At 50.4% G+C, this 10,309-nt stretch overlaps 1 protein-coding gene across 1 annotated transcript; it reads left to right on the forward strand.

The window, feature by feature from the left end:
- Positions 1–754: 754 nt before the first annotated feature.
- On the forward strand, positions 755–4,248 carry LOC118580063. Its single transcript, XM_036181874.1, is given in 7 exon segments — positions 755–1,198; positions 1,201–1,442; positions 1,521–1,976; positions 1,978–2,548; positions 2,551–3,197; positions 3,388–3,672; positions 3,796–4,248. Coding segments are annotated over 7 exon segments (2,955 nt in total). The 5' UTR covers positions 755–897.
- Positions 4,249–10,309: the final 6,061 nt, after the last annotated feature.

Here is a 10,309-nt window from a genome sequence, read left to right on the forward strand (position 1 = left end):
GTGCTCCCCTGTCTCAGTAACTTAGCCTAAGAAACAGCCTTGAGAGAGATAATTGGGAAAGTAACCTTGAGTCAAGGCAGGAGATATCAAACACCCGGTCTTGGGAGGAAAAAACCTTGAGTCAGAACAAGATATCTATAATTGGCTACCTGGCCTTGGAGAACAGACAGCTGCACATTTCTGAAAATTAAAGATAGCCCCCAAGTTCACCCTGGCCTTATTTGAATCAACCAATGGGAACCCTGTAACTATGCTTCTCGCTTCTGTAACCGTGCTTCTGCCCCTAGAATCCTATAAAAAGTCCCCCTTCCCCTAGGGAGGCGCGCAAGTCTTCCCAGAGACATTGTCGCCCCAGGTACCTGTGCATTTGAATAAACCCTCTTGCTGTTTGCATCTGATCCGTGGTTTTGGCGTGTTCCTTGGGTTTGGGGTCTCTCCTGAGGAAAGATCTCCTGTGGGGGTCTTTCATTGGAGGTCCCACCAAGATTGAGACCCCTCCCCAGGACCACCGACCCACCGTCAGGAGGTAAGCTGGCCGGCCTCACTATATGTCGTTCCGTTTGATTGTTGTTTGTCGGTCCGTGCGCATCTGATAATCTGTCTCTGGCAGTGGGGCCAGAAGGAGCTGACGGGCTCGGACTTCGCCCACCGTGACCCTTGGAAGACGTTCCATGGGTGTCTGAAGTCCCCTCAGGGGCACGGTTTTTCGGGGCCACTCACGTATCCGAGGGATACGTGGTGTTGGTTGGAGAGGAGGGATCCGGACCCTCACAGCACTCTCCGTCTGAGTTTCTGCTCTCGGTTTGGAGCCGGAGCCGCGCAGCGCGTGTCAGTCTTGTTTGCGTTTGTCTGTCGTTTGCTATTTTCTGTCTGAGCGCTCTCCTCCTAGAAACAGCTATGGGACAGACTGTCACCACCCCCTTGAGCCTCACGCTTGACCACTGGTCAGACGTGAAAGCACGAGCCAACAACGAGGGACTTGTGATCAAGAAAAAGAAATGGATCACCCTTTGCAAGGCTGACTGGGTCATGATGAATGTAGGATGGCCTCGCGAGGGAACTTTTAACCTCAGTCTTATTTTACAGGTGGAGGGAAAAGTCTTCGCTCCGGGTCCCCATGGCCACCCGGACCAGGTTCCATACATCGCCATATGGAAACTCCTAGCGACCGACTCCCCCCCATGGGTTAAGCCGTTTCTCTCCCTTCCAGCGCCCCAGGCCTCCCCCCCACAGCAACGCCGCCCCCTCTCGCCCCTCCTACCTCCTCCCTTTACCCTATTCTCCCACGAAAGGATCTCCCTACAACCTCTGTCCTTCCTCCGGATCCCAATTCACCCCTTATTGACCTTTTGACAGAGGACCCACCGCCGTATCCGGGGAATTGGGCGCCGGAGAGACCAGCGGCAGCGGTCCCCGTGCCGGCGCCGGAGAGACCAGCGGCGGCGGCCTTGGTCCCTGTGCCGGCGCCAGTGCCGCCGGCGGTCCCCGAATATCCTCTACAGGGACAGCGGGAGGAGGAGAGCCCGGCTCCCTCCCCAATTGCCGGTCGCCTACGAGGAAAGCGCGATGAACCAGCCAAAGTATCCAGGGCCTTCCCCCTCAGGGAGGGACCCAATCACCAGCTTCAGTACTGGCCGTTTTCGGCCTCTGATCTTTACAACTGGAAGCAGCATAATCCTCCTTTCTCTAAGGACCCTGTTGCCTTGACTAATCTGATTGAGTCCATTTTAGTGACCCACCAGCCTACATGGGATGACTGTCAGCAGTTACTGCAAACCCTCCTGACAGTGGAGGAGAAGCAGCGAGTCTTCTTGGAGGCCCGGAAGCAGGTTCCTGGAGACGATGGAAGACCCACCCAACTGCCTAATGTTATTGATGCAGCCTTTCCCCTCACCCACCCGAACTGGGACTTCATGACCCCAGAAGGTAGGGAGCACCTACGTCTCTTTCGCCAGTTGCTCTTAGCGGGTCTCCGGGGGGGCTGCTAGGCGCCCCACCAATTTGGCTCAGGTTAGGAATATGGTCCAGGGAAAAGATGAAACGCCGGCAGCATTCCTGGAAAGACTTAAAGAGGCCTATAGGATGTATACCCCATATGATCCGGAAGATCCAGGACAGGCGCCGAGCGTCATCTTGTCTTTCATCTATCAGTCAAGTCCAGATATAAGGGCCAAGTTACAGAGACTAGAGGGATTGAATTCGTTCAATTTGTCAGATTTGTTGAAGGAGGCAGAGAAAGCTTTTAATAAAAGAGAAACTCCCGAAGAGCGGGAGGAGAGAATGTGGCAGAGACAGGAAGAGAGAGATAAGAAACGTCATAGAGAAATAAGTAAAGTCCTGGCCGCTGTAGTGTCTCAGGGACAGGTCAGAGAGGAAGTTAGGAAGGGAGAGCAAAGAAGGACACCCTTTGACAAAGACCAGTGTGCCTACTGCAAAGCGAGAGGACATTGGGCTTGTGACTGCCCAAAGAAACCCCGAGGGCCTGAAAGAACTAAGACAAGAGCCATGGACCTCCTCAATCTGGAGGATTAGGGAGGCCAAGGCCAGGAGCCCCCCCCCCCGAGCCTAGGATAACTCTCAAGATCGGGGGGCAGCCAGTGACCTTCCTAGTGGACACCAGAGCTCAACATTCAGTCCTGACCCATACCGGAAGCTCTCTCAGTGACTGCACAGCTTTGGTCCAGGGGGCCACAGGTAGCAGGAGATATCGATGGACCACCGAAAGAAAGGTTCAGCTGGCATCTGGACAGGTAACCCACTCTTTTCTGCATATACCTGATTGCCCTCACCCATTATTGGGCCGAGACCTGTTGACTAAGCTCAAGGCTCAGATCTATTTTGATGACAAGGGGTCGACCGTTACAGGACCCAAAGGGACCCCCCTACAAGTCCTAGCCCTAAAACTGGAAGAGGAATACCGCCTCTTTGAATCCGAGTCCTCTAAGGAGCCATCAGAAGGGATACAGGGCTGGTTGAGAGAATTTCCCTCGGCATGGGCAGAGACTGGCGGCTTGGGGCTGGCTCGCGACCAACCCCCTCTTGTTATTCAGTTAAAAGCCTCCGCCACTCATGTTTCAATCAAACAGTATCCCATGTCCCGGGAAGCCCACGAGGGTATTAAACCACACATCCGGAGGCTCCTGGACCAAGGGGTACTTGTGCCCTGTCGATCCCCTTGGAATACCCCCCTCCTGCTGGTAAAAAAAAACCGGGACAGGGGATTACAGACCGGTTCAAGACCTGAGGGAGGTTAATAAACGGGTTGAAGATATACACCCCACGGTGCCAAACCCTTATAACCTCCTCAGCACTCTTCCACCAACCCATATTTGGTATACGGTACTGGACTTAAAGGATGCCTTCTTCTGTTTGAGATTGCATCCCCAGAGCCAGCTGCTATTCGCTTTTGAATGGAGAGACCCAGAAATGGGACTTTCAGGACAGTTAACCTGGACTCGGCTCCCCCAGGGGTTTAAGAACAGCCCGACCCTCTTTGATGAGGCCCTACATTCAGACCTGGCTGAGTTCCGGGTCGAGCACCCAGCCTTAATCTTGCTCCAATATGTGGATGACCTCCTCCTAGCAGCCAGAACCCAAGCTGAATGTTTGAGAGGCACTCGGGCCCTTTTGACTAAACTGGGACAGAAGGGCTATCGGGCTTCGGCCAAGAAGGCCCAGATTTGCCAAAGCAAAGTCATTTACCTGGGTTACACCCTGGAGGGAGGACAGAGATGGCTCACGGAAGCAAGGAAGGAGGCCATAATCTCCATACCCCCTCCAAGGAACCCCCGCCAGGTGCGGGAGTTCCTAGGTACAGCCGACTACTGCCGCCTCTGGATCCCAGGTTTTGCTGAGATGGCTGCCCCTCTATATCCTCTCACCAAGCCCGGGGTCATGTTCCACTGGGGAGAGGAGCAACAACAGGCCTTTCAACAAATTAAGAGAACTTTACTCGAGTCACCAGCTCTTGGCCTACCAGATCTGACTAAGCCCTTTGAACTATTCGTGGACGAGAAACTCAGGCTTTGCAAAAGGAGTGCTGGTACAGAGACTGGGGCCATGGAAGAGACCTGTAGCTTATCTATCCAAGAAATTGGACCCGGTGGCTGCAGGTTGGCCCCCTTGTCTGCGCATGGTAGCCGCCATCGCTGTCTTGCTCAAGGACGCAGGGAAACTGACTTTGGGACAGTCATTAACTGTGTTATCCTCCCATGCGGTGGAAGCTCTGGTCTGGCAGCCTCCAGATAAATGGCTCTCAAATTCCAGGATGACCCACTACCAGGCTCTGTTGTTAGACACAGGCCGAGTGGTGTTCGGACCAATTGTCTCCCTCAATCCCGCTACCCTGCTGCCCTTGCCCATCAGAGGAGCACAATTGCCTCCAGATTCTGGCGGAGGCCCATGGTACCCGCTCCGACCTAACAGATCAACCACTGTCGAACCCAGATTTCATCTGGTTCACGGATGGGAGCAGCTTTCTCCAAGAAGGAGAACGGAGGGCCGGAGCAGCAGTCACTACCTCATCAGAGGTAATTTGGGCCTCGCCGATGCCGCCCAGAACATCGGCCCAAAAAGCAGAGCTGGTCAAGCTGACCCAGGCCCTCTGGATGGCGGAAGGTAAGAGACTCACGGTCTATACCGATAGCAGATATGCCTTCGCCACTGCCCATGTACATGGAGAAATCTACAGGAGGAGAGGCCTCTTGACCTCAGAGGGCAAGGAAATTAAAAATAAAAAAGAAATTTTAGACCTCTTAAGGGCTTTGTTCCTCCCACATCAGCTCAGCATTATACACTGTCCCGGGCACCAAAAGGACGACTCTGTAATAGCGCGGGGAAATCGGCTGGCCGATCTGACGGCCCAGACAGTGGCCTTACAACCCCCCAGGGGCGACCAGCTGCTGGTCTTGCAGGACCAACAGCCAAGCAGGGACCCCATGCCCTACAGCCTGGAGGACCAGGAACTAGCAAAGAAAATGGGGGCGGAATGGAGCCCCGAACGACAAGCTTACATCATAGATGACAAATTAGTTATGCCAACTTCCCACAGTAAATACATGCTCAAGTTCCTCCACGCGCTAACCCACTTAAGCAAAAACAAGATGAAGGCCCTTCTGGCTGATGAGGCTTCGAACACTGTATTATTGAATCAGGAACAGGTCCTCCAACAGGTGACTTCCAGCTGCCCTGCTTGTGCCCAAGTCAACCCAGGAAAAACCCATCTGAACAGAGGAAGCCGCCTGCGAGGCCACGGACCGGAGTCCATTGGGAACTTGACTTCACCGAGGTAAAACCTGGGCTGTATGGATACAGATACCTTCTGGTTTTTGTAGACACTTTTTCAGGATGGACAGAGGCCTTCCCTACCAAGAAAGAGACTGCTACCGTGGTAACCAAGAAACTCCTGGATGACATCTTTCCCAGGTATGGAATGCCCCAGATACTGGGGTCAGACAATGGGCCCGCCTTCTTCTCCCAGGTAAGTCAGAAGGTGGCCAGGCTATTGGGGATCGATTGGAAACTCCATTGTGCATACCACCCCCAGAGCTCAGGACAGGTAGAATGCATGAATAGAACCATTAAGGAGACTTTAACCAAATTAACGCTCGCAACTGGCACTAAAGATTGGGTGCTCCTACTCCCACTAGCCCTTTACCGAGCCTGGAATACTCCTGGGCCTCACGGCCTAACCCCGTTTGAGATTTTATATGGGACTCCCCCACCAATAATAAACTTCCTTCACCCTGATATCTCCTCTTTTGCCACTAGCCCTACCCTGGAGGCGCACCTTCAAGCCCTCCAACGGGTACAAAAGACGGTGTGGAAACCCCTGGCCGATGCCTACCAGGAGCAACTGAACCACCCGGTGGTGCCCCACCCATTCAAGATTGGGGACTCTGTCTGGGTCCGACGCCACCAATCCAAGAACCTAGAGCCGAGGTGGAAAGGACCATACACTGTCTTGCTAACTACTCCCACTGCACTCAAGGTTGACGGGATAGCATCGTGGGTCCACGCATCACATGTGAAGGCCGCCAAAGAACCCGACAAAGCCGAGAGCACCAAGACATCTACATGGAAAGTTCAACGCTCTCCAAACCCACTAAAGATAAGAATTACCCGTGGGTCCCCCTAATCCCCCTAGTAGCCCTCCTAACGTTAGGAGGGGCATCACCAGAGAGCCCCCACCTGGTTAAGAAAATTACCTGGCAGGTCATTTCCCAGACTGGAGACATGGTCTGATCCACGACTGCTCAACACGCCCCTAACACATGGTGGCCCTTCTTGACTCCCAAGATATGTGATCTAGTCGCTAGGCTGGATACCTGGGATATCCCCGAGTACACCCACACCAATAGGCCCTCTGTCCTAGATTCAGACCACAACAATGTTATGTTCCTGAAAAAGTGGGCCATACAGACTGGGGATACAACCCAAGGACACTATATAGCCGACTCGCCTGGCTGCCGAACACAGTCAGCATATAGGAAGCTGCAGCAGACCCAGCTATATGTATGCCCTAGGGACGGAAGGGATTGGGATATGGCTTACAAATGTGGGGGACTAGAATCTCAAAATGGGGATGCGAAACGACCGGGGACGCATACTGGGAGCCTAGTTCCAGTTGGGATCTCATCAGGGTGGGACGAAGTCAGAAGGGAGAAGATTCACTAAACATTTCCTTCACCCCGAAGGACACAAAGTTCTCTTCATGGAGTGATGGGCGATCTTGGGGAGTTAGGTTCTATATGACAGGAGCAGACAAGGGATTTACCTTCCAAATAAAGCAAAAAATAGAATCAGTTAACGTTCATGTGGGCCCCAACCCTGTTCTCCCAGAACAGAAGTCACCCTCACAACCTGAGAGGGCCCCAGCCCAGGTCCCCCACCTGTCTACTACAGTGTCTCCTACAGTTAGCATGGCCACCACTGCTTCCCTTGTAAGACCAGGCACTGGAGATAGGCTCCTAGAATTAATCCAAGGAGCATATCTAACCCTCAACCTCACTGCCCCAAACAAAACCAGAAGCTGCTGGCTTTGCCTAATTTCAAGTCCCCCTTATTACGAAGGGGTTGCTGTTACGGGAAATTTCACTAACCACACTACCCCATCCACAGAATGCACCCGCCCCCCTCAACATAGGTTGACCCTATCCGAAGTTGCAGGACGAGGATTATGTATAGGAAAGATGCCCAAGTCTCACCAGTTCCTGTGCAATACCACCCAACAGATGATCGGGGGCTCCTACTACCTGGTAGCCCCCACTGGAACCTATTGGGCTTGCAGCACCGGGTTGACTCCATGTATTTCAATGGCAGTACTTAATCTGACCTCTGATTATTGTATATTGATAGAATTATGGCCCAAAATTGTTTATCATACCCCCGAATATGTATTTACCTATTATGAGGAACGACACAGGTTCCCTCGAGAACCAGTGACTATGACAATGGCCTTACTGCTGGGGGGATTGACTGTCGGGGGTATGGCCGCAGGTATAGGAACTGGCACTGCGGCGCTCATGGAAACTGCACAATTCAAACAACTACAGATGGCTATGCACACTGATATCCAGGCCCTAGAGGAATCCATAAGTGCCCTGGAAAAATCCCTTACATTGCTATCTGAGGTTGTTTTACAAAACAGGAGGGGGTTAGACATCCTCTTCCTACAAGAAGGTGGCCTATGTGCAGCCCTTAAAGAAGAATGTTGCTTCTATGCAGATCATACTGGAGTAGTCAGGGATAACATGGCTAAATTAAGAGAAAGATTAAAACAGAGACAACAATTATTCGAGTCTCAACAGGGATGGTTTGAAGGATGGTTCCGAAGGTCACCCTGGTTTACCACCCTTGTCTCCACCATTATGGGCCCCCTAATCATCCTCCTGCTCATTTTATTATTTGGGCCATGCATCTTCAACAGATTGGTACAATTTGTCAAGGATAGGGTTTCTGTTGTCCAGGCTTTGGTCCTAACCCAGCAATAACAGAGGCTCCGTCAGTCAGAGATGGAATTGACCCCTTATTCTCCATCCTAAAATGAAAGATTCCATTTTGTTTTAAAAGAAAATGGGGGAATGAAATGCTCCCCCGTCTCAGTAACTTAGCCTAAGAAACGGCCTTGAGAGAGATAACTGTGGTCGAACACCGGCCTTGGGAATGTAACCTTGAGTCAAGGCAGGAGATATCAAACACCCAGCCTTGGGGGGAAAAAACCTTGAGTCAGAACAAGATATCTATAATTGGCCACCTGGCCTTGGAGAACAAACAGCTTGCACATTTCTGAAAATTAAAGATAGTCCCCAAGTTCACCCTGGCCTTATTTGAATCAACCAATGGGAACCCTGTAACTATGCTTCTCGCTTCTGTAACCGTGCTTCTGCCCCTAGGATCCTATAAAAAGTCCCCCTTCCCCTAGGGAGGCGTGCAAGTCTTCCCAGAGACTTTGTCGCCCCAGGTACCTGTGCATTTGAATAAACCCTCTTGCTGTTTGCATCTGATCCGTGGTTTTGGCGTGTTCCTTGGGTTTGGGGTCTCTCCTGAGGAAAGATCTCCTGTGGGGGTCTTTCATAAGCATAGCAGATCTTGTAAAAATCCTGGCTGAAGTATGGAATTTGGGTACTAAAATACTCTTAAAAAATTGTATTTATTCTGTCTTTCACATTATGCTTCTCCATACCATTCATTTCCTCTTCCCTTCGAATCCACCCTCTGCCCTGGCAAGCTTCCCCCTCCCCACCAAAGAAATAAAATAAAATAAAATTTAAGAGAAAAAAGAGAAAGAAAAAAATCAATTCATCGTGGAGGCTGTAGTGTGACAGAGTGAGTCACTCAATAAACCCTTTTATCTTATATCTTTACTTGCAAGTGTTCACTGCTGAGAGTCATTGGTTTGTTTCAACGCCTCTGGTTTCTGCTACATTATCAATACTGGGCCTCACTGGGACTCTTCTTGGTTATCCTCCTGTTGCCCTGTGTTGTGGAAACCCTGCAGCTTTGGGTCTGCAGGACCAATCCATTCACGTGCTCCAGCAGATCACATTAATCCCTCAGCAGATCACATTAATCCCTCAACACGTAATCCTGGTTCTGGGCCTGGTGTCAGCCGGCCAGCTCTCTCTTGTCTTCACCACCTAGGTGAGCTCTCCTGCACTGAAGCAAGGAGCATCAGATCCCCTACACCTTCAGGGCCAGCTCTACTGTGTTGACCAGGCTTGGTTTGTAGGGGCCACTCTCCTGAATACTGTGGCTGATGATGGGCAAACCCAGCTCTCCCACCTGCCTCGTGTTGATGGGAAGGCAGGTGGGAATGGCATCTCTCTCCTGCCCATGTAGCCACATGACAGATGAGTATATGGGGGCAGCTCTCAGTGTTCACACCTTCAGGGCTGGCTCGCCCATGATCTCCGCCAATGGGGTTGGCTCTATTGTGCTGCCCACTCGATGCACAGGGCCTGCTTGAAATATTTTTAAAAGTTACATTGTCCTGTATCATCTATGACTTTCACCCAGGCAAGACTTGGTTGATGAGCCTTCCTCAGAATCTCTATTTCCTAAAGAAGCTAATTCTGATCAACTTAACTGTCAGAAGGGGGCGCTGTCACTATTGCAGGGTACATTCACTGATATGGGTTTCACTGAATTGAATAAGCTTAAAAACTTCTGGTAGCTTCTTATCGTCACAGGGATAGAAGACGGAGTCTGTCCAAATCAAAACTGACTTTCGTTTCTCCTAAAAGTGCTCACCATCCTGATTTCTAGCACATTAGGTGGGTTTTCTCCATTTTTTACACTTTATATTGACTGTTACTGGAGACTATATATTCATTCTTATTCTAGATTCTTTTTCTCAACATTAAAACACTTCTTTTTTATTTCAAATGTAATTTTATTATTATATGTATATACAACACATAATTTGTATTGGTATATGGATCTACAAACAATGGAGTATGCTTATGTTCCTTAATATGTATATTTAAAAATCACTTTCTGAAATGGTGTACCAATTCCTCCACTCATTAAATCCTCCTAAGCATTCCAGTTGTACCTCATCCTCACCACCGCACCCTATTTATTGACTGAATCATGTGGTCAGGTCACATTGTACTTACCTTGCTTTGCCCTGATGTTTACTGTGTTTAGAGATCATTTCCCTGACAATTAATATGCCAGCTCTGCTAATCTCTTGCATTCTTTTGCTTTGGGAACTAGGTTTGCTCCTTGTGCACCAGAGAGGGAAAAGCTATTGTCTATAAAATCTATCAGAACATATTTAAATGTATTAGTATTGGTGATATCCCAA

This window comes from Onychomys torridus, chromosome 3 (assembly GCF_903995425.1).
Source record: "Onychomys torridus chromosome 3, mOncTor1.1, whole genome shotgun sequence".
Lineage (NCBI taxonomy): Eukaryota > Metazoa > Chordata > Mammalia > Rodentia > Cricetidae > Onychomys > Onychomys torridus.